Raw genomic sequence first — 25,027 nt, 5'->3', positions numbered from 1 at the left:
GGACAGAGTGTGCTCCCTCCACAGAGAGACATTTGTAGACTGAATGATGATACATCAAGAAGGATAATGTGCTACGCTGTTGACCAGTGGGAGAAGAGATGGGGCATTTCTTCCTCTTCACTTGCATGGCTGATCTGTGGACTTCTTCTCAGGATCTGGTCTTGAATGAGCTTGAACCAAGCAACTGGGGAAAAATAAGTCAATTCTCATTTTTTTTCTCTGATTAATTTAGATAGAATTGTTTGGGGGATGTTTTGTTCCCAACTTTAGAATGTCTTCCCCCACAGTACTCATCTGGTTCTCATTTTTGGGGTCTCAGAATTTGCCCTTTCATCTGATGTGCATGGAGATTGGAAGCAGATTTTTCTAGCCTTAAACCACCACTATATGTTCATCAGAATGGACTAAATTACACATTCTTCTCAATGGGTTATAGAATTGAATTAAAAATGAGGGACTGTAATGGGATACACAGCTTTTTGGCACCTAGGTCGCTTCTTCAAATCTATTTACATGGCATTGCCCTATTGTTATCTGAATGCATCACAAGCAATCTATTTTCACCTCCTGTAAGATGGGGACGTATTCTCCTCTTACAGGTAGGGAACTCAGGAGCAGAGAGATGATGGATCTGATTTTCAGGGGTGATGAGGGCGCACAACTCGAGTTCATGTCACCAGGAACAGTGAGTGCCTAGCACTCTTGAAAATCAGGTGACTTGCCCATGATCACACAAGAAGTCAGTGGCAGAGCCAGGAAGTGCACCCAGATTTCCTGAATCCCAATCTAGTACTTTAACCACAAGATCCTCCTCCTTCTCAAGTCCAGGTTCATACCTGACTGGAAATTGCCCTGCCATCTCCTGGCTGGGCTGTTTATTGGTTCATGTGCCCTGAGTTGATATTCTAGGGAACAGAGTTCCTAGAAGATAGGTGTTCATATTGCAGAAACCAACCTCACAAATTACACACAGGACTTGGTTCTGTGAGGTGCTAGACACCTCCCCACACACTCCATGAGCTTTTGAATACCCTCAACTCCCACCATCTTCGTGGAAGTGGAGGCAGCTCAGCACTTCACATGAAGTTCTCAATAGCTCACAGAATTTGGCCTTAACTGGCACCTTTGTTGGCTGTCTCAGTAGACAGCCTGAGCACTGAATGGCCCTGGAGACAGAACTCACCCCTCACCCAAGAGGTGGCCCCTCCATCTCAGGGTTGAGGCACATTGGCAGGGCAGTGTAGTGAAGCCTGCCCTGATGCTTTTCCCTGGTAGGTTGATAAATAAAGGAATTCAATTTTCAGGGCTGCCAATCCCACACCCTTTCCCCCATGCTAAATGTACTTTACAAGAAAGAATGTGTTCTTTGCTCTGAGATCCCAAGCCTATTCCAGCTTTCTTCCAGACCATTAGAGAATACAGAAGAATTTCCATTTAAAAAGCCAAGCTTTCCACCCAGCCTCTCATGCGACCAGCTGAAATGCTGTGGAACAGAGGTAGCACAGTGGGAGCAGAGAAGGGAGTGCACCACATCCTCCCATGGCAGTCCCTCTGTCCAATTTAAAGTGCTGTTGCCCAGCTGCAACGCATTCCTCCTTGGCCAACAGAGCGGAGCCCATGGTGTGGTTCCTCAAAGGTCAGACAGTTGTAAAACTCTCTGCCTTCAGTTGTAAAACTCTCTACATCAGTTCAGAGCTGCATCTAATCTTCCTTAAACTTCAGCTATACAGACACAGCCTTTGTGCATCGACCTCTCTACTGTCCATATCAGAAAGTCTCTTGAAGACAAATCCTTCTCTTCAGTCCCTGATGAGACACTTTCTGCCTTTTCTTTTTTTTCTCTCACATACACAAACTTTTCTTCTTTTCTTTCTTTTATTATTGTGTCAAAAGGCTCTTTCATTTCCACCATGTCTCCCTTGTCTCTTCCCGCATGGCCACTCACTGCACTAGGGGACAAAAGGCAAGAGTGACAGTGGGACCTGTATCAGGCCCCAGATAGGGCTGCCAGCCATCTCAAATTTCTCAGGGCCCCTTGCTTTTGGCAGGTCTGTCCCATGTCCTTGAGAACATTGCAGAACATTAGCAAATCCCAAAGGTAATCTTTAATAGGGAACCCGGGTGCATTGTGATGAGAGTACATAGGGATGGGGAGTCATGCCAGTGCATGGCAATCTGGAGTTTTTATCCTGAAGCTAAAATCGCTATAATTATACCAATCCTAGTCATGCCGTATTATTCAACATCTGTCTGAAACTGTTGGAATTGCTGGGGAGAAAACACAGGCTGAAATGCCAGCAGTACACTGGTGACATCCAGCTCTCTGTCTCCTTTACATCAGATATAAACAGTGCAATCTCCCAGTACTCTGTGCTTAGTCAAAATCAGAACCTAGATGAAGAGCAGCTGGCTAAAGCTGAACCCAGGCAAGGTTGAGGTGGTTCTGGTAGGGAGAGAGGAGCACCTCAAACAACTTGCCTCCTCTAGTAATGACAGTCAGATAGTTTAGTTCAGTGGTTCTCAACCAGGGATACGCAAAGGTCTTCCAGGGGGTACATCAACTCATCTAGATATTTGCCTAGTTTTACAACAGGCTACATAAAAAGCACTAACAAAGTCAGTACAAAATAAAATTTCATATATACAATGACTTGTTTATATACTATACACTGAAATGGAAGTACAATATTTATATTCCAATTGATTTATTTTATTATTATATGGTAACAATGAGCAAGTAAGCAATTTGTCCGTAATAGTGGGCTGTGACACTTCTGTATTTTTATGTCTGACTTCATAAACAAGTAGTTTTTAAGTGAGTTGTAACTTGACTGAGTTGTAGTGAGTTTTTAAGTGAGTTGTAACTGGTACACAAGACAAATCAGACTCCTGAAAGGGGTACAGTAGTCTGGAAAGGTTGAGAGCGATTGGTAGTCAGTCTGCAACCTCTGGGTCTCTTTGGACTCCTCAGTGCTACAGGATACACAAATCGCCTGCTGAGAAAAAAAATGGGGACTTATATTTGCACCAACCAGAAAACTGAACCCTATCCTATGAGATGCAGACCTGGCCACAGTGATTTGTGACATCCAGACTTGGTTATTGCAGCTCATATCTAGGAATGAAGTCACATCACCTGAAAAAGCTCCACCTGGTAGAAAAGGCAGCTGCTTATCAACACAGGTCACCATGAACATGGCTCTCTGGTGGTCCCATTTCTGAACTAGTTCCCCATTGAACACAAAGTCCAGTTCATTGGCTCTGTTCTGAAGTTCAAATCCTTCCTTGGGGTTGGCCTTAGGTGCATGAGAATTGCACCCTCTGTGACCTCACACAATAGCTACACAAAGAGTGCAGAAGACAGCACTTTCACAGGAGTTTGACTTAGATTATGGAACTCATTGGCACAAGAGATAATGACCAGGGGACTCAGCACATTCAGAACTAAATGCGAAACTCATCTCTTTGATTTGCTTTTCTTTCCTAACAGTCTTTGCAGATTTCAGAGTAACAGCCGTGTTAGTCTGTCTTTGCAAAAAGAAAAGGAGGACTTGTGGCACCTTAGAGACTAACCAATTTATTTGAGCATGAGCTTTCGTGAGCTACAGCTCACTTCATCGGATGCATACCGTGGAAACTGCCTTTGCAGTATGAATCTTTGCAGAGTCATACAGACACATAAAACCCCAAACAAAAGAACCTTATAAACTAATCAAGCTGTTCTTCCTGCAAGATGGAAAAGAAGAGAGGGAGAGAGATTGTTGTTGTTGTTTCTATTTTTGAATGGTTGTGGGAGTGCTCAGATGCTCTGGTGCAGGGTGGTTACTAGGTGAGCACCTAGGCAGACAGACAGACAATTCCCCATGACAAAAATTAAAAATGTGCAGAATTTCCATTATAAGCCCAACCCCACCATGTCTGACCGAGCACAGCCTGTCTAGCATGAACCACAACAAGGAACAAAAGTTTACAACTAATGTGTCTGTGTTAGTTAACATGTGTTAAGTGTTTTGCAATTAACACATTACAACAGGACCAAAACTCTAGTCTAGACAAGACCTTTGTGTTTTGCAGATGAAACCTTAAGAAAATGTGGTCCTGTCTTCTGTGCATTTCCATTACAGAGCCCATAGCACTTTGTGTAGAAGTAAGGGTCCTCTAAATCCCTGTGTGCAAAAATTTCCCATTTCGCCAGTGTTATCTGCCTGGCTGCCCTCTCCCTTCCAGAAGTGGCTGCATTTCAGTGGGTTTGAATATACGTTTGTGAATCACTTTGTGGTGAAAGGTCCTTTGTATAAATGTAAACTATTATTATTTATATTAAAACAGGTTTTTCTTGTGTTGCTGCTTTGTAGGTACCCTTATGTTGCAAAATGAGATTCCAAGAGCAGCAATTGTGCAAACAAGGAACTCATAGGTGAATGCATTTTGGCAGTGTTTCAGGCAGACTGGAAGTGTTTCTTCCATTATCTTGCTGTTCACAGAATGAAAAACACCAGCATTAAACTATGAGATGAGCAAGCCACAAAATGCACAGTTAAAAGCACCTGCAATAGTGCTCATTTACCCAGCGTGATTGAGTTCTGCTGGTGATGGTGCTAAATCTGAGGTCAGTGTGGAAATTGCTGTTTCACAAATCTCCCGCTTTCTAGCTTGATAGCAGTGTGTTCTGGAGTGGAGGAAAGGGGAAGGACTATCTCCTGTGGCTGATTCTCCTAGCAGAAATTTGTAATTTAGAGTACTGTGGGCCAGATCTTCAGCTAATATAAATAAGCGTAGCTCCACTGAAGTCAGTGAACCTTGCTCTGGGATCATGTGAGAGAATTTAGATCTGCAGAAGAACTCGTGTAGGGATCCGCTTAATTTAACTGTATAATAGACATACCCCCAGCAAGGGAAGGGTGAGATGTCTGTGATTCAAATGTCTCTGGATAAACTTAAACCAACATAGCTAAGGAAAATTTGAAGTCAGTCAATCTGGGAGGATCATGGATTAGAATGACCTAGTATGGAGGCTTACATCGTCCCAGTCCATTTCTACTTATTTATGACACAAACCCTAGACACCTAGGCCCAGCTGGGCACAGCAATCTGATTCAGATTAGTCTTTGAGCCAGGGGTCAGGGCGGGAGGTCCACGAGAGTCCATTCTTGTGGCACAGAAATCTCCTTTAGGATCTTCTCCCTCTAGGGCCTGCACCCAGAGGCTATTCCAGAGTGTGGGGAGAGAGAAGAGAGTAGACAGCGTAGCACAGAATACCTGGCACATTCTTTACAGCAGCTCTACCCTTCTTATTGATTTGATAGCAAACTGTGGGTGCAATTTTGCATCCTGGAGTCAGAAGAATGTTCTTGTGATTAAAGCACTCACCTTAGACTCAGGTGATCTAGATTCACTTCCTGGCTCTGCCACAAACTTCCTGTGTGATCTTGGGCAAGACTCTTAATCTCTCTGTGGCTTAGTTTCCCATCTTCAAAACGAAGCTCATATTTTTTCCTTCCTCACAAAGCCGTTGCGGGGGGGGGGAAATATAATGGTTGTGAGGTATTCAACTCCTGTGAGTGATAGGGAGGCAAACTGGTATCAATGAAAGAAAGACCTGAGCTCTGGTGGATTTCACTTGTGATTTCAAAAGAGAGAATGAAACATCAATGGTCAAAAACGCACTCTGATTTTTTCAAGTAACAACACTGATTCAAAACATGTCTCATTTGTGGTTACTGGGGTGTGAAACTTCCCCCACATTATGACATTCCAACCAGAGCAGCATAACAACCACCGATGGACAGATGTCTGGGTGAAAGCAGAGGGAGGGGCATTTGCAGACTTACAGCAAGAAGCTTCTACCCATGCTACCCGGAGAAAATAAATCTGCATCAGGTTCTTTTTTGCCTCTCAGACACCCAGGAAACCTGTCGAGTAAATATTCTCCAGCTGAGGCCTGCAGTGCTGTTAGGGAATGCGTGGAGTCTTGTGAGATTTTTTTATATCTGTCTTCCCAGCATTGTGCATGAGGTTATTAAAGGTGAGCTTTGAGGCTCTGGCCCACACCAACATCACGCTTGAACTCCGTCCCAGCCCCTTCCTATCTTCCTTGTGCCAAGTATGAGGCTGGTGTTGTTGCCTGTCATACACACCAGCAACATTGTGCATGGGTGTGATGTTTTGGGGATCACCCAGACCAGCAAGGGGTTCTGTCACCTCCTGCATGTAACTTTGGGTGCCTTAATTCTATGCTGCTATGCCTCAGTGCTCTGACACCAGTAATCAGCCCACAACCACAACAGTCTAACCCTGGCAATCACCAGCCTAGTTACTCCCTGTAGTGGCCCTAAAAACCTCTTCCAGTCCACAGTCTCCCCAAATCTGTCCACCCCGAGTCCTTAACTACCAGACACTTGGCCTTTTGCCTTCTGCTTCATCACCCCCGAAGGCATGAAACCCACCCCCAGTTACAGGCGCTGACTTGTATTTTTCCCGGTGGGTGCTCCCACCCCGCAGCCCTGCCCTCACAGCCCTGCCCTTGATCCACCTCTTCCTGACCCCACTCTGCCTCTTCCTGCTCCCGCTCTGTCCCCTCCCCTAAGGCCCCATCTTCACTCCCCCACTCCGCCCCCTCCTCTGAAACTCCCTCCACCCTCTGCTCCCTCCTCTCCATTCCCCGAGCGCCTCCCACCCACCAAACAGCTGATCAGTGACCAGCCCTGGGGCCAGAACCACTGTGGCTGGTGGGTGCAGGCTCCCCAAAAAATCATGAAATTTTAAAAAGTAATAAACTTGGGGTGCTTTTTTATTTGCCTTTTGGTTTTTGAGCTTTTAGGGTTCACATTTTAAAGCTTTTCTCCACTGTCATGATGGCTAGAAACTTACTTTATAAAGAAAGCTGTGATTCTCAGGTAATCAAATGACTCAAAGAGCTGGGACTTTAAGAATAACAAGAAACATCATAAGGGAACAAGCCTAGGGAACAAGCCCCAGTGAGACACAAACCACTTGTGCATTTAGAAACAAAAAACTTCGTTAGCGAAGCTTTCTACAAAGCTGCACACGAAAGGAAAGAGAAGTGCATTGATTTTCTGGAGCAGTGCCTCCAGCAGGTGTAGGTTGTAATTTAAATTCTCAGGCAATCAGCCCACAGTTCGTCAGGAGACAATGGAGCAACGGCCTGAGCAATCTCTGCCATCTCTTTACAGAGTGAAGGCATTGTCCCCAGAGGTGCATACACAGGTCCTCCGCAGGGCCAGAACTAATATGAAACAATCATTGGATTAAACAAAGTGATTCTCATCCATTTCCATATCATAGCCCTATATCAGAGGTAGGCAACTTACGGCACGTGTGCCAAAGGCGGCATGTGAGCTGTTTTTCAGCAGTACTCACACTGCCCGGGTCCTGGCCACAGGTCCGGGGGGGCTCTGCCTTTTAATTTAATTTTAAATGAAGCTTCTTAAACATTTTAAAAACCTTATTTACTTTACATACAACAATAGTTTAGTTCTATATTACAGACTTATAGAAAGAGACCTTCTAAAAACGTTAAAATGTATTACTGGCACGCGAACCCTTAAACTAGAGTGAATAACTGAAGACTTGGCACACCACTTCTGAAAGGTTGCCGACTCCTGCCCTATATTAACAACAGAAAAATCATCGTCAAGACTTCCGTCTCATCAAGCCATGAAGAAAGGGAGAGTGGGGGTCATCCCCTGAGGTCATGACCCCCAGGATGAGAGCCCATGCCTTAGTAAACCATTGGGACTAGCAGCCAAACAGTTGATGAATTTGAAACATTATATATTATAGTACTTACCAAATAAATGCAGTAATAACCAGTTTTATGACAACTTATAACCACACTCCTAAAAGATGTAATCAGTTTTAGATATTATCAAATGTAGAATATAATAGCGTATCACTCATTATGTTGTAAAAGTGGATTCACGAGAGTGCTACAACCTATGCACCTGCTGCAGTGTCAGGAACTGTGGGATGGCAACCTGGAATGCAGTGCAAGGCATGGCCATATGTGCACGGGGGGAGTCGTGAACCTGAAAGACTCTGGCTAGCATGGGACATGCTACAGTATTGCAACCCGCAGTGGTTCAGTCCCACTGGTACAAGTTTCAGCAGTGCATTTTCTAGTGTAGATGCACTTTCGGTTGATCAGGTTTCACACTCCCGAGACATCACAATCCTGCTTGTTCTCCATTTATCCAGAGGGTCGTCTAAGAAAAAATAGGTTTTGGAGTAGCAGCCGTGTTAGTCTGTATTTGCAAAAGAAAAGGAGTACTTGTGGCACCTTACAGACTAACCAATTTATTTGAGCATAAGCTTTCGTGAGCTACAGCTCACTTCATCAGATGCTGTTCACAAAAGCTTATGTTCAAATAAATTGGTTAGTCTCCAAGGTGCCACAAGTACTCCTTTTCCTTTTAAGAAAAAATAGCGTACGATGAGACCTGAATTTCAAAGTGTAAAACACAAACAAAAAAAACTTATAAAAAATCAGAAACGTTCAGGATGTCTTTAAACGCCAGAAGGAAGCATCAAAGGGCACAAACACAGTTTTGTTTACTTTTTCAGGATACCTTTACACAAGAAAAATTGCCAAAGCTAACCAAACTTGGGTAAAATTCTGTCACCTTGCTCCTATGCCCTGCTGTTTATTGACATCAGAGCCCTCCCACTCCCATTCCCACAGCAAGGAGAGCTTAATGAGGCCTTCAGGATCCTGGGGCTAGTTTTGTTCAACATCTTCGTTAATGATCTAGATGATGGGATGGATTTCACCCTCAGCAAGTTCGCAGATGACACTAAATGGGGGGAGAGGTAGATATGCTGGAGGGTAGGGATAGGGTCCAGAGTGACCTAGACAAATCGGAAGATTGGGCCAAAAGGAATCTGATGAGGTTCAACAAGGACAAGTGCAGAGTCCTGCACTTAGGACAGAAGAATCCCATGCACCGCTACAGACTGGGGACCGACTGGCTATGCAGCAGTTCTGCAGAAAAGGACCTAGGGGTTACAGTGGACGAGAAGCGGGATATGGGTCAACAGTGTGCCCTTGTTGCCAAGAAGGCTAACGGCATATTGGGCTGCATTAGTAGGAGCATTGCCAGCAGATTGAGGGAAATGATTTTATTCTATTCGGCACTGGTGAGGCCACATCTGGAGTATTGTTTGGGCCCCCCATAACAGAAAGGATGTGGACAAATTGGAGAGTCCGGCAGAGGGCAATGAAAATGATTAGGGGGCTGGGGCACCTGACTAATGAGGAGAGGCTGAAGGAAGTGGGATTATTTAGTCTGCAGAAGAAAAGAGTGAGGGGAGATTTGATAGCAGCCTTCAACTACCTGAAGGGGGGTTCCAAAGAGAATGGAGCTAGGCAGTTCTCAGTGGTGGCAGATGACAACAAGGAGCAATGGTCTCAAGTTGCAGTGGGGGAGGTGTAGGTTGATATTAGGAAAAATTGTTTCACGAGGAGGGCGGTGAAGCACTGTACTGGGTTACCTAGGGAGATGGTGGAATCTCCATCCTTAGAGGTTTTTAAGGTCCGGCTTGACAAAAGCCCTGGCTGGGACGATTTAGTTGGGGTTGGTCCTGCTTTGAACAGGGGGTTGGACTAGATGACCTCCTGAGGTCTCTTCCAAGCCTGATATTCCATGATACTATTCTATGATGCAAAGCAAAGCCTTGATTTTTCTACCCTTCCTTCCTTGCCAAATACCATTTAAACAAACCAGTAATAGCAATAATAACACTACTATAGGCCTGTGCCTAAGAGAGACATTCTCTGGCCTCCTCTTCTGTAAATAGCCAGAGGGTGCTGATTCAGTGGTGCACTACATTATATATTAAGTACTTTCCCATGGAAGAATCACTTTGAATAGACTTGTTCTTAACACTGACATTCTGTGAGCTCTGCTAGGTGAGGAGTGCCAGGGAGATATTGTCAGACAGACAAGAGCTGTTTATGAAACCAGCTTAAAAGTCCCCTTTCCCGCCATTGCCATTTGCAAATGATGCCCTTTGGGGTGGTTCTGGCGGGACAGAAACTGAACGGGTTTTGAACAAAAAGGAAGCTTATCTTTATTTTGTAGTTCTTCCAGATGAGCCTAGTGGAAGGGCTTGCTGGGAGGAGGGTTGCTGGGAGAAGGAAGCAGTGAGAATTTTTAACTGAGCTGAGGGAAAATTCAGGGGAAGTGGTGTTTTAAACAGAACATAAATAAAACTTTTCTGCTTGGGTTTCAATGTCAGCCAAAAGTTAACCTTATCAAGTATGGGCCACTTCTCCTTTTCCATAAGAGGACTTAGCCCAGAGTTGTAATGATGCTAATGGACTGCACCTTGGTGCTGAGAAAAGGAACCCCAGTACTGGTACCTCTCAGGTAGGGTGGTCAGGTGAAATGGACCCCAGCACTAGAGACAGTCCTACAAGTTGGATCCAGGAGTCTAGGTCCTGTATCTGCTCCCATTTAAGTAAGTCAATGGCAAAACTTCTGCTGATTTCAATGGGGAGAAACAGGCCCTTCGTTTGGTAGGTGAGATGAGAAAGAGATCCTGCTGCCCTGCCACACCCCAGCCCTCTGAGTTTCTCAGAGGATGTCTACACAACAAAATCTGCATGGGCGAGCTACCCATGTTAGCTTGAATCCAGCTGGTGCAAGTAACAGTAGCAATGGAGACAGGTCAGAGTAGGCTAGTAAGCTGAGTACATACCGCGTGTCTGTGCTGGGCTTCCGTTACCCACACTGAAGCCCATGTGTAGATATACTCTGAGAAGTGGCTCTGTCAAGACAGGGTTTTTGAGAGTTAACCCCCAACTAGAATGTAGAGGCAGTTTAGGGAGGCATTCCTGTCATGGAGCAGAATAAATACAGAGGAGGCTATTTAGGCTGAACACTTAGGGTGTTAGGCTCTGTCTTCGCAAGGAAAAAAGGTTTGTTCTTGAGTTAAAGTCAAAGGTCTCTTGTGAACGGACACAGACAATTGTGCAGTGGTTTTGTGATACAAGTTCTGAGGCATTAAAGTCAAGGAACAGATCAGCAAATGCTTTCCTTTGTCACCTGTATTAGGATTTGAACCCATGGGTTAAAAGCCAGTGTATCAATCTACTCTGCCACTGAAGATGGCTTCTCAGTTTCTTCTTGAGTTAAAAAACAATCCCTCTGACAACACCCAGAGGAGTAGATACCAGTACAGATGCTTCGGTTTTGTAGGAAGTACCTGGTTTTTCTGCACCAGGGACCACGTAATATATTCAAATACTTTGGACTCTCTTTTTACTTTTGCTTATTGGTCATCGGGCAACCATGAAAAGTTTCTCTTAGTGAGACAGAAAATGGGGGTCTGAGACTTGTCTTTTGTAAGAGAACCTAGAAATCTTGAGCTCAGTAGCGATCCCCCTGTCCTAGGAGTAAGGGTCACTGTCTCTGTAAAACTGTCCCACTTACACAACAACCACAACAAAGTGACAAGGAGACATGAGATGGTGACTACATCATTGATGCATGTCATCATTGCATGCACAGGAGAGTTTGTGTTCTACAAGCTGAACTTGCACAAATGTTGTGGGACAGGGAGCCAGGTGAAAATCTGAACTGTCCGGCCAGATCCCAGGATGGGCAAGAAGCCTAGGCCCATAGCATTACTTGTCCTTGTGATCCATTGTGGCAAAGAGAAATAGAAAATTGGAGCTGGTCTGTGGGAGTTAGTCACCACTATTGCTGGGCCAGCTTTTCCCTCACCCCAACCGAGGAGAAAAGCTGCCCTAGACTCAGTGTCTGATTCATTATTTTCAAATCCCGCTCTTGCATCCCTTCCTCCCACGTGCATTCTGTTATTTGAAAGAAGAAGAAGAAGAAAAATCCTCTGCAAGTAAAATGTGCTTCAAGTGGGAGAGAATGTGTTTGTGGTGCTGACTTGGGTGGAACTTTTCCTGTGTGTGGTGAGTATGGCCGTGTGTGAGTGTGGCTGAAAACAGTCAAATGTTTGTTTTAATGAAAGTACCCCCACTCTGGATATCTGATCTGAGGGTGTAAAGGAGCTCATTGACTCTAGTAATCCTTGCAGTTTCAGTAGCCATGTAGACTCTACAGCTCCACATTTCACACTGGAAATAGCTGTGAAAATGTTTGATTTTCTCCTGTGTGCAGGCAGGAGATGGTAGTGCAGCTGTCCCTCGCTTTTTGATGAATTGTGCCATAGGACATGGGAAAATTTTAATTTGAATGTTTTTCTTCCATTTTATTTTGCTGCTATGAAATGCTCATAACTGTTGTGTCATTTGCTGAAGCAAGCCATAGCACAGGCAGGTTCCATTCAGGCATGCATGTAACACACGGAGTTGTGCTGATGCACCTCATTCCTAATCTGTAGTGTGTCCAGATGCTTTATTCCCAGACACCTGCCCTCCCTTAGCTGTGCCATTGCTCTTCAATCCTGACTGTAGCACCAAAACACCTCCCCACCACAAAGTCATTTTGAAACATTCACCATCCAAAGCCAAAGGAGGGGGAAACATGCCTGCTCCATACCATGATCCTTTGTATCTCAGGTACTTATATAGCCCTCATCACCAAGGTAGCTGAACACCTCACAGTCTTTAATATATTTATCCTCACAGCACCCATGTGAGATAGGTCAGTGTTATTATCCCCACTTTACAGATAGGAAACTGAGGCCCAGGGGAAGACTACGGGTATGTTTACACTGCACACGCCTTACAGTGGTGTGTAGAGTACATACCCTGCTTGGTATAAATAGCAGCGTAGATGGTGAGGCATTGCTTAGGCAAGGTAAGACAGGTAAGTTCAGGTAATGCCTGAACCCTATGGCTATGTACCCTACGTGGCTGTCTACATGCCCGAACAGTGCCTTCCAGATCTACACTATTTTTAGCAGTGTAGTGTCCTACTCCCGGAGCCCTTCCCCGCCACAGGGAAAGTAGTTGGCAGTGGGGAAAGGCTCTGGCAGCGGGAAGGCAGCATTCCAGCAGCTCTCTGCTGCTGAAGCCTTTCTCTGTGCCAAGGAAAGACTCCAGGAAGCGAGGAGGCAGTGGGGAAAGGCTCCAGCAGTTCCCCACTGCTGGAGCCTTTCCCCACTGCCCTCCCCCTGCCAGAGCATTTCATTGACGTGTGTCGCTACAAACCACAGTGTGGATTTAGCCTGCTTTTCACTGCGGCATGTAGCTAAACATATCCTACACATCACTGCCAGTGGTGTGCAGTGTAGACATACCTCAAGTGATTTGATCAAGTTCACACAGGAATTCGTTAGCAAAGCAGGGAAAGGAACCCTGGTCTCCCAAGTCCCAAGCTAGCTCCCTCACCACTGGACTGTCCTTCCTCTACATCATGACACAAATCCTCCTGTGCTAATCACTGACAACGCTGTGCAAAAGAAGGAAGATGTTTGGGTTAGAGTTCTTATGAAGATCTGATCATAATAACATCAAATTTCACAAGCATTCTGTTGTTCTCTCTTCCACTTTGCAGACCTGCGTAGGATGACGGCTGGCTTTATGGGCATGGCTGTGGCCATCATCCTCTTTGGATGGATTATCGGGGTGCTGGGGTGCTGCTGGGATCGAGGCCTTATGCAGTATGTAGCAGGGCTTCTCTTCCTCATGGGAGGTAAGGATGTTGTTTTGCAAAGAAATGTCTTCTGCCTTTCTGCATCTTATATATCGTTTCAAGGTTGTCTTAAATGCCATAGTGTCTGATTTGATTTTGATCTTCCACGCCTGTAAATCAGGAGTGACTTAACTGAAGCCAGTGGTGTTTGTGTAAATGAGATCAGAGTCAAGCCCAGCAGGCAGAGCTGGGTGAGTGACTCAGAGTAAATAGTTTATTTATCAATTTAGTCCTTTTTTCTGCACGTGGTTCTTTGATGATGAGATCACGATTTCAACAGGTTTGCTTCTTGTTGCTCACTTGTGCCATGTTGTGGTGCAGATAGGAGTAAGGAGCACAGACAGACATGTCTGGTGTCAGCAGAGGTAAGTGCTTTAGTAATGATAATCTGGAAATGACGCAAATAATCATTCCCCTTCTGAGTATAGTGGGACCAACAACATTAACACTCTCCGTGTCTATCGACACAAATTTGTATTCAACAAATGTTCTGTGCAAACACATTTCTGCCTGTGGACGCTTGTAAATTGTTCACTGTGAGGATTCAGTACTTGCAATTTTATGGAAAATAGGTCTGTGGAATTAAGTGGATATGATTTTTTTATGAAATTATGAGTTCGGTTGATAAAGGTAACTGTATTGATGTAACATGCTCAGATATCTATAAGAAGTTTGACTTAGTACCCCAGGATAGTCTGATTAAAAATTAACACTATACAAAATCAATGTAGCACAATATTAAATGGATTAAAGACTGACTAACTGATAGATTTCAAAACAGAGTTGCTAATGGGGAATTATCACTGACTGGGGGTGTTTCTATGCGGGTGGCATAAGAATCATTTCTTGGCTCTGTCGTGTTTAATAATTTTATTAGTGATCTGAAAGAAAACATCATTACTGATAAAGTTTGCAGATGACACAAAGTTTGGTACAGTGATCAGTAACAATGGGGACAGATCATTTATCCAGAGCAACCTGAATCTCTTGGTAAACTTAGCAAAGAGTCCTGTGGCACCTTATAGACTCACAGACTTATTGGAGCATGAGCTTTCATGGGTGAATACCCACTTCGTCGGATGCATGTAGTGGAAATTTCCAGAGGCAGGTATAAATATGCAAGCAAGAATCAGGCTAGGGATAACGAGGTAGTTCAATCAGGGAGGATGAGGCCCTCTTCTAGCAGTTGAGGTGTGAACACCAAGGGAGGAGAAACTGCTTTTGTCGTTGGCTAGCCATTCGCCGTCTTTGTTTAATCCTGAGCTGATGGTGTCAAATTTGCAAATGAACTGAAACTCAGCAGTTTCTCTTTGAAGTCTGGTCCTGAAGTTTTTTTGCTGCAGGAACTAACACCGGAACAAATCAACATATCCTTAGAGCCCGGACTGGGGTTATTCTATCTACTACCCAAGATCCACAAACCCGGAAACCCTGGACGCTCCATCATCTCGGGCATTGGTACTCTCACTGAAGGACTGTCCAGATATGTGGACTCTCTACTCAGACCCTACGCCACCAGCATTCCCAGCTATCTCCGTGACACCACTGATTTCCTGAGAAAACTACAATGCATTGGTGATCTTCCAGAAAACACCATCCTAGCCACCAAGGATGTAGAGGTTCTCTACACAAACATCCCACACACAGATGGAATACAAGCTGTCAGGAACAGTATCCCTGATGATGCCACAGCACAACTGGTTGCTGAGCTCTGTAACTTTATCATCACACGCAATTATTTCAAATTTGGTGACAATATATACCTCCAGACCAGTGGCACTGCTATGGGCACTCGCATGGCCCCACAATATGCCAACATTTTTATGGTTGGCCTGGAACAACGCTTCCTCAGCTCTCGTCCACTCACGCCCCTTCTCTACTTACATTACATTGATGACATCTTCATCATCTGGATCCATGGGAAGGAAACCCTGGAAGAATTCCACCATGATTTCAACAGCTTCCACTCCAACATCAACCTCAGCCTGAACCAACCTACACGGGAGGTCCACTTCCTAGACACCACGGTGCAAATAAGTGACGGTCATGTTAACACCACCCTATACCGAAAACCCATCGACCGCTATGCCTACATCTTCCACCCCGGACACACCACACGATCCATTGTCTACAGCCAAGCGCTGAGGTACAACCGCATTTGCTCCAACCCCTCAGACAGAGACCAACACCTACAAGATCTTCACCAAGCATTCTCAAAACTATGATACCCACACGACGAAATAAGGAAACAGATCAACAGAGCCAGACGTGTACCCAGAAGCCTCCTGCTGCAAGACAAGCCCAAGAAAGAAACCAACAGAACTCCACTGGCCATCACATACAGTCCTCAGCTAAAACCTCTCCAACACATCATCACTGATCTACAACCCATCCTGGACAACAGTCCCTCACTTTCACAGGCCTTGGGAGGCAGGCCAGTCCTTGCCCACAGACAACCTGCCAACCTGAAGCATATTCTCACCAACTACACACCACACCATAGTAACTCTAACTCAGGAACCAATCCATGCAACGAACCTCGATGCCAATTCTGCCCACATATCTACACCAGCGACACCATCACAGGACCTAACCAGATCAGCCACACCATCACCAGTTCATTCACCTGCATGTCCACCAATGTAATATACGCCATCATCTGCCAGCAATGCCCCTCTGCTATGTACATCGGCCAAACTGGACAGTCCCTACGCAAAAGGATAAATGGACACAAATCAGATATTAGGAATAGCAATATACAAAAACCTGTAGGAGAACACTTCAACCTCCCTGGACACACAATAGCAGATTTAAAGGTGGCCATCCTGCAGCAAAAAAACTTCAGGACCAGACTTCAAAGAGAAACTGCTGAGTTTCAGTTCATTTGCAAATTTGACACCATCAGCACAGGATTAAACAAAGACTGTGAATGGCTAGCCAACGACAAAAGCAGTTTCTCCTCCCTTGGTGTTCACACCTCAACTTCTAGAAGAGGGCCTCATCCTCCCTGATTGAACTACCTCGTTATTCCTAGCCTGATTCTTGCTTGCATATTTATACCTGCCTCTGGAAATTTCCACTACATGCATCCGACAAAGTGGATATTCACCCACGAAAGCTCATGCTCCAATACATCTGTTAGTCTATAAGGTGCCATAGGACTCTTTGCCGCTTTTACAGATCCAGACTAACATGGCTACCCCTCTGAAGCTTGGTAAACTTAGGACATTCAAACAGCAAGTGTTTTGAGACAGCTAAATGAAACGTCATAATCTAGGAATAAAGAATATAGGTCATATTTACAAAAGAGAGGACTATAACCTGGAAAGCAATGATTCTGAAAAGGACTTAGGGATCATAGTGGATAACCAGCTGAATGAGAGCTTCCAATGCAATGCTGCGGCTAAAAGGGCTAACACAGTCCTTTGATGTATAAATGGGAATATTAAGTCAGTGTAGGGAGGTAGTGTTACCTCTACACACAGTATTAGAGAGACCATTGCTGGAATACTGCATCCAGTTCTGGTGTCCATGCTTTTAAAGGGATTTTGAAAGATTGGAGGGTGTTCAGAGAAGAGCCACAAGAATGATTTTAGGTCTAGAAAATGTGCCTTATAATGAAAGACTTACACTCAATCTATTTATCCTGTGGAACATAAGGTTAAGAAGTGACTTGATCATTGTCTAGATTCTAGAATTACCTACACAAGGAGAAGAGATCTTCTACTAGAAGGTTCTTTAGCCTGGCAGACAAAGGAAGAACAAGATCTAGTGGATGGAAATTAAAACTAGGCAAATTCAAACTGAAATAAGATGCATTGACTGTTTTATTAAATCTGACAAATTCTGTTGTCAACATAGTGAGGTGATTGTAATATAGATGTGATGGTAAGAGACTGAACTTTTTGGTCAGTCATAGTTACATGACATGAGTCAGAGTTACAAAAGGTTATCCCCCTGTCATGTGGCATGGGTAAGTAGCCACTGACTCTAGTGGCTACTGTTACATCCTCCCTGACTTTTTGAAAGTCAAATACAAATGAAATATCACCCCAGAATAACAACCACAATCTGAAACAGGCAATTAATAAAACAGGCAAATAGAGACATCTAGGCTGGAGGTCAGGATATTCAATATCTGTCAGTAACTCCATCTCTGAACCTCTGGCTTTCTGATCACATGGTCTCTTCTTGTTCTCATACTAGTGCCTACTGCAGAGGTCAGGTTAGCCACTGAGATGGATCTGCAACTTGGAGCCTATTTATTGCTCTTGGTGTTTTTCCACAGACAGTGACCTGATGGGCAGGTGTTATTTCTGTCAGCACAGGAGCATTGTCAAGTAGCATTCTGGTGGTTGTCCTCAAAGAGCAGAGAGACAGTGTTCTCCATAGTTTTGTTTGGCTGTTCTAAGAACCTGCAGGGCTAAAACCTGGGACCAGGCGGGTTCTGGGCCACTGATGCTGCTGCATCACCACGGGAGGGTTAAGCCACGCTCCCATGAGAGGACCCTGTGAAGCTAGGCTTGGCAGGCATTACCACCCAGCAGCGTCTGAGTGGCAGCCCCTCACAGCCTACTGATTGGCTGATACCAGTAATTAAACCAGGAAGCCAACACGAGGAGCTATCTGAGCAATGACACAGACTGCCTGCCTGCTTCTGCTCCAGGCCCTGCTTGTGACAGATGCTAGACTCTGGCTTCTGACCCTGGTTTGTCCTTGACTTCACTATTCAATTGCTGTTGGTAACCTAGTTTCTGACCTTTCTGGTATGACTTCCTGGTATCCTGACCTGGCTTGAGTCTGACCCTGCTATCTGCCTGCTGCCTGCAACTTGGTGCCTCACCCTGACTTCCTGGCATTCTGACCTGGCTTGCTCCTGACCCTGCTACTTGTCTCCTGATCTCAGCAGCTAACCAGGGCACATCAGCTGCCACAGCCCAGCCCAGCCCTGAGAAGCTGGCTTTTGTTTCTCCTGTAGAAGTGACCTTCAGGTGGTTATGACATCTGACCTCGGTGAAGATGGCAGGAGACCTTGGCAGGTTGGCAGCCAGGGTCTGTTTTGAAATCTAACCTCTTCCACTTGCGGTGGGGGTAACTAGGAGCATTCTTTGTACTACTTCAGAGTTAAATGTCTTTGGCTCAAGAGGCTTGTTACCTGTTTAAGGGTTTTGTCTCCTGCCCAAAATTCTCTAAGCTAGTCATTTTCATGAAGCATTATGAGGTGGGCTGTGGTACTGTAACGATGCCAAGTATGCATACCTAGAATCTGCCAGGGCTAATTTTTTTTAAATGAAGGTCTGTTATTTTTACTGAATTTTCTGCTAGCCCATGTGACTGTGTATAGCGAGGACTTGATGTAGTGTGCTTGATCTAATAAATCAAAAGAATGGCCAAAATGAGTCACTTGTGATCCTTTGTGGGCCATTATCTGTTATTAGCTCATCTGGAATCCCATGACAAGTAAATGGTAATTTACAATGTGTTACTACATTGTTATTCCGTGTATTTTGCAACAAGTTAAAAAAATTCACTAATAAGAAGTCATCTTTCCTGTTTAGTTCAAATGTATCTATACCAACAGAGATCAGGAATCTCTCATGGCTTCCGGGGTTATTTTGCAGTCTATTTATTGCAGATTTCACACTTGGATACCTTATCTTTGATAGCAGCATTTGTTTGGTCATAACAGGATTTTTTTTGGCCTCTCTTCTTACACTTCTAAATACCCAGATGGGCACTGTGGAATATGTATAGCATTTCTGACCTCATGCTGTTCAATCTGAGAATCTTTTCTTTGACATGCCTCAGAACATTATGCCATCTCTTGTTGTGGCACTGAGCATTTTTACCCTAAGCCAGCAGATCATCAACAGTTACTTCCATCCCATGCAGAGCCTCAAAGATCTGGGGCATGATGGGAAAAATCCTGGCCCCACTGAAATTAACAGCAAAATTCCCATGGACTTCAGTGGGGCCAGGATTTCACCTGATGCCTTCACACACGTTAGGGTGCGGAGACAATCCCAAGGGGAATTTGCTTAAACATATATCTGCCAAAAGAAATATGGGAGGCAAAGAGTTTTATACTTTGTATATTGACTCAGCCCTGCCTTGACTTGCATCAAAACCTGAATATTTAGGGGTCCTCTAGATATGAACTCTTTATCAGTTCTCGGGGGTAGCACTCATGTTAGGTGGCCTAACTCAAAACTTTTGACTTTATACAAATTCTTAACTTGTTTGGCTTTATTATAATGGCCATCCTGATCATTCCAGTTAGTTGGTGTCTGTTCACTCAACAGCATCTACTTTTACCATCAGGTCAGGTTCAGCTTTCATTTTCTCTTTCAGTGCTAATGAGATGTGATGTGGTTTGGTGGCACACTGAGGTCTCTGTCAATGTGAATTCTTACATTGTCAATGCATCCCACTTCCCTCAACACTTCATCAAGTTATTTAAGAATATATTTTGTGTTCTGGACAGTTAGGGTGACCAGATGTCCCAATGGTATAGGTTCAATCCTGATATTTGGGGGTTTGTCTTGCATAGACACCTATTCCCCCCACTTCTGTCCCAATTTTTCACACTTGCTATCTGGTCAACCTATGGACAGTAGACAAGTTAATCATCCATTTGATCATCTGCATTTGCAGCCTACTCTCTACCCCAGGCATACATGGGGTTTCTTCTTTCACTATTTCAAACACTGCTGAGTGGTAGTCCTTACACAGATGTGCAAATGTAGCTTTGTCACATAGGTTAATTTGTGCCCACTGTATAAAATAAGGCTTATTTTGTTTATTTTAATGTCAGTGCTCTCTCTCTCGTGTGTGCGTGTGTGTGTGCTAAGTTTGATTACATTGCACTCAGCTCTATTTTGAAATTCACTTTTTGTTAATTTATTTCCAGTGTGAAAAACAATCTGTTGCAGAACTTTCCTTTGTAAATGTATTAAGAGACCCAACAAAGAACTCTATTATTGTCAACTTCATGATCTTCATCAGAGCTCTGTTCTTCAGCTGTACATTCATGAATGTGTTTTGCTTTTGTATTTCTTTGCAATTCGAACTGAGAACAACACACTTTTGCAAAATAGTTGTTTTTTACTGCTAAGGCCCTACCAAATTCACGGTCCATTTTGATCAATTTCACAGTCACAGGATTTAAAAAATCAAAAATTCCATGATTTCAGCTATTTAAATCTGAAATGTCAGTGTTTTAACTGTAGGGGTCCTGACCCAAAAAGGAGTTATGGGGTGGGAGGTCGCAAGGTTATTGTAGGGGGGGTTGTGGCACTGCTACCCTGACTTCTGTGCTGCTGCTGGCAGCGACTCTGCCTTCAGAGCTGGGCAGCTGGAGAGTGGCGGCTGCTGGCCAGGAACCCAGTTCTGAAGGCAGCTCTGCCAGCAGCAGCGGAGAAGTAAGGATGGCATGGTAGAGTATTGCCACCCTTACTTCTGCGCTGCTTCCTGCAGAGCTGGGCCCTCAGTCAGCAGCCGTCACTCTCCAGCCACCCAGCTCTGAAGGCAGCAGTGCAGAGGTAAGGGTGGCATGGTATGATATTGGCCCCCTTACTTCTGCACTGCTGCTGGCGGGGTGCTGCTTTCAGAGCTGGGCGCTCGGCCAACAGCCGCTGCTTTCTGGCCGCCCAGCTCTGAAGGCCGCACAGAAGTGAGGGTGGCAATACCGCAACCCGCCCCTGAAGTAATCTTGTGACCCCCCCGCAACTCCCTTTTGGGTCAGGACCCCAATTTGAGAAACGCTGGTCTCCCCCCATGAAATCTATATTGTATAGGGTAAAAGCACACAAAAGACGAGATTTCACACTGGGAGACCAGATTTCACGGTCCATGATGTGTATTTCATGGCTGTGAATTTGATAGGGCCCTATTTATTGCATAACATAGCACCCTTTGTGATGGCCACTTTTTCATCGTGTTATTACAGTCACTTTTATTGCAAACGAATCTCGTCTCTGCCATTTGTTTACCCTTGTATTATCTATTTATGCCTTAATATACACTCTAATTAGAGATGCACTTTTGTTTTTTCACTGTTTGTTAACACTGTCATTGGAGAAGCACAATTTTCACTTGTTTTGCAAATATTCACTATTCTTTGCAAAGTCACGTCTAGGTCTTTGGCTTTAAACCAGATATCAGCTTTACCTTCGATAACTCAGTCTTCGATCATCAGCAAATAGACTAATTATTCCATCTTCTAAATATCCATGTTCACACAATTCAACTTTAGTATGCAGTTCTGTCACAAAATGATCAGAGGTCTCACCTGGCAGCCTATTTCTTGTCTTTTGCACGTGACATTCCTGGTGAAACACAGACTTCAGGACATTTTTGAATGACCTTTGTCTAGTAGTCTGGAGTAATTTCTTGCTCCCTTTAGAAGGTACTATCAGTCTCCAGTGCTTGTTGGCCTGCCCCATGTAGCAAGTGTGGTGGATTTCTTCCTGTCTAATTTCTCTGTATTAGCATTTGCTTCTAGGAACATGTGGAAGTGCTTCAATCCCTTCCCCCAGTAATATGCCAGTGTGAGAGCTTCAGGAGTTTACAGTGGCTCCATCTTCACCACAGATTTAGTTTTCTTCTGACACCATATCGGAGTGCTGCTAAGTGACTCATCCTTACTGTCTGTCCCTAGTCACATGATATGGGTCAGGGCTACGAATACTTTACATACCCCTTCCTCACATCAGTGATCAATGCCCACTCTCCCCTGTCGCTGCTGGTACAGGAGTGATAAGCAGACAAGGAAGATGTGTGACAAAAAAGAAAGTCAAGGATCAGTATGCAGGTTGCCAGCACAATTTGGTGTTTTATTCCAGATATGCAAAGCAGGGATGTTTGTTAAAGAAAACACCCAACCAGGTATGAGATTCTACTCACATCTATTTCTGCATTCTGGTCTGGGAAGAGGGTGAGGATGGTGGAAACAACCCTTCAGGTGCCCAAAGCAACATCTGAGTAGTGCATTTCCCCCTGTTGCAAGGCATGGGCGGGAATACAGTACAGCCATGTGTAGCATGCCAGTGTTTGTCAGTGCCAAGTGGCTTCCAAAAAATCACTGGTGCTATCCACGATCTCAGTGAGCAGGATAACGCTGAGGGGAATAAATCACATGGCAAATAAAAATCTCAGGATAAACTGATTCCTGGGTATGTGGGAGAGAGAGTGGACAAGTGCTGACAGTTTAGGTGGGTTTATATATCAGAGCCATTGTGTGTATCGGTCTGTCTCTTTGCAACACACATGCATATCTTCCTCTAGCTCACCAAGTAGAGGCTCGTCTTCAAGAAGTCAAAGGTTATGCATTGTACTGCCTATGGCTGTGCGGTGCATATCTGCAATTAAATGACAACTGCAATGTCTGTCTATGCAGCCATGGATGGTTACCTGCTGTTGAGTCCTTTGGATCCCAAATTTAACCTAAGTTGAAACTTGCATATGAAGGTGAAAAATAGGGCCTCTATTCCACTTCTCTGTAGGCTCCTATCTCACAAAAATAATAATTCTACTGCTGATTGATTTGTCAAACAAAATGTAGGGATTTAGTAAAACAAGCATGTGGCAAAGCTCCGTGATTGATCTCTCCAAGGCAGATATGAAGTATCTTGATAGCAGCTACCAAGGGGGAGGCAAGAAGGGAAAAAACTGAGACAAGATGAAACTCCATGGAGTTCAGCTGAAAATGGCAGAGGCTAACGGAATTCCTTTTTTTAGTAACTTTTTATGTGGCAAAATGGTCGTGGTCCCCATTTATTCTTTTTGTTGCGTCTCTTATAGTGGTCACAGTAGAAGCAGTTGCTATGGTGAAGGCTGAAAACACTTTCCATTATGAGATTCTGTTTTACATGCCTGTAACTTTTCATAACATTCTCGTTTGGGAATCCAATTTCTCACGCTTGTTCTCTTCTAAAAAATGAATAATTTTGGGAAGCTTATACAAAATCTTTTCATCCATTTGTGAGTGATGGCAGATACATACACTTACACACAAAGAAATCTGGCCATCCCTTTTGAAAGAGAACTACATAATCAATGACTAAAATATAAGCATTGAAGAGGGGCATAAATGTAGTCTTCACTGAGGAATAGTGCCTTTCCTTGGTTTGACAAATAGTAGCTGTGGTTTGATAACGTTCGGAGCATTTGCAAATGCTGAGCATGCTCATTTGAATTTGTCGATGACATTGGGAGACTCACTTAAAAATGGGCACCGGGTGCATGCATGTGCCGCTCAGGAAGCGCATGTGTAATCCCACCATGAGGCGGTCACATAATTAACACCTATATGTGCTTTAGACACTAGAGGGGGACAAAGAGCTACTCTGTATTTGCATGGCTTGGACACAGGCCTTTCAAAACAGGTTAATAGGCAGGAAGGAGTCTGTCCTTTTGTTACCCTGTTAATTTTGATTTTTTTTTTACTCTTCTTTTGCCTTTTAAAATTATTTAAGGCCTTGAAGTGGCATAAGCAGCTTAAATTGATCTGAAGTCTTGGACTGGTTTAAGCCCTTTAAGATTAAGGCCATAGATTGCATTAAGCTGCAAATAAAAACGGAACTGGTGAGCTGGCATGGGGCTCTTATGTTGCCTTAAACATTTTTGAATCTGTGCACTGATAGGGGCTGTATATATACAGGTATGGAAATACATATTTGTCCTGAGAGACTAGCAATCACCAGTCATCCTGTGGCCAACTGGTGCCTGTCAGCTATGGAATGGGGCATTTTCTTTCTTTATTTCCTTTTTTCACCCAGAAAATAAAAATCTAGAAAATTAAATAGTTATACCACCTGTCAAGGTTCCTTCCCCACTCTGAACTCTAGGGTACAGAAGTGGGACCTGCACGACAGACCCCCTAAGCTTATTCTTACCAGCTTAGGTTAAAAACTTCCCGAAGGTACAAACTTTGCCTTGTCCTTGAACCCTATGCTGCCACCACTAAGCGTGTTAAACAAAGAACGGGGAAAGAGCCCACAGGGGAGACGTCTTCCCCCAAAATATCCCCCCAAGGCCTACACCCCCTTTCCTGGGGACGGCTTGATAAAAATCCTCACCAATTTGTACAGGTGAACACAGACCCAAACCCTTGGCTCTTAAGAACAATGAAAAAGCAATCAGGTTCTTAAAGGAAGAATTTTAATTAAAGAAAAGGTAAAAGAATCACATCTGTAAAATCAGGATGGTAAATACCTTACAGGGTAATCAGATTCAAAACATAGAGAATCCCTCTAGGCAAAACCTTAAGTTACAAAAAGACACAAAACGGGAATATACATTCCATTCAGCACAGCTTATTTTACCAGCCACTAAACAAAAGGAAATCTAACGCATTTCTAGCTAGATTACTTACTAACTAACAGAAGTTCTGA

General features: G+C 44.2%; 1 protein-coding gene across 1 annotated transcript in view; it reads left to right on the top strand.

Annotated features, from left to right (window-relative positions):
- The window catches only part of TMEM178B (transmembrane protein 178B), a 314,930-nt gene that overhangs the window by 274,937 nt on the left and 14,966 nt on the right, over window positions 1-25,027 (top strand). The window contains exon 3 of the mRNA XM_077807528.1: window positions 13,497-13,634. Within this exon, the coding sequence (XP_077663654.1) occupies window positions 13,497-13,634 (138 nt within the window). The remainder of the gene's footprint in view (window positions 1-13,496; window positions 13,635-25,027) is intronic.

The sequence above is a fragment of the Eretmochelys imbricata genome, chromosome 1, assembly GCF_965152235.1.
Source record: "Eretmochelys imbricata isolate rEreImb1 chromosome 1, rEreImb1.hap1, whole genome shotgun sequence".
Lineage (NCBI taxonomy): Eukaryota > Metazoa > Chordata > Testudines > Cheloniidae > Eretmochelys > Eretmochelys imbricata.
Note: the sequence above shows the minus strand (reverse complement) of the source record. Positions and strands in the feature narration are given on the sequence as shown.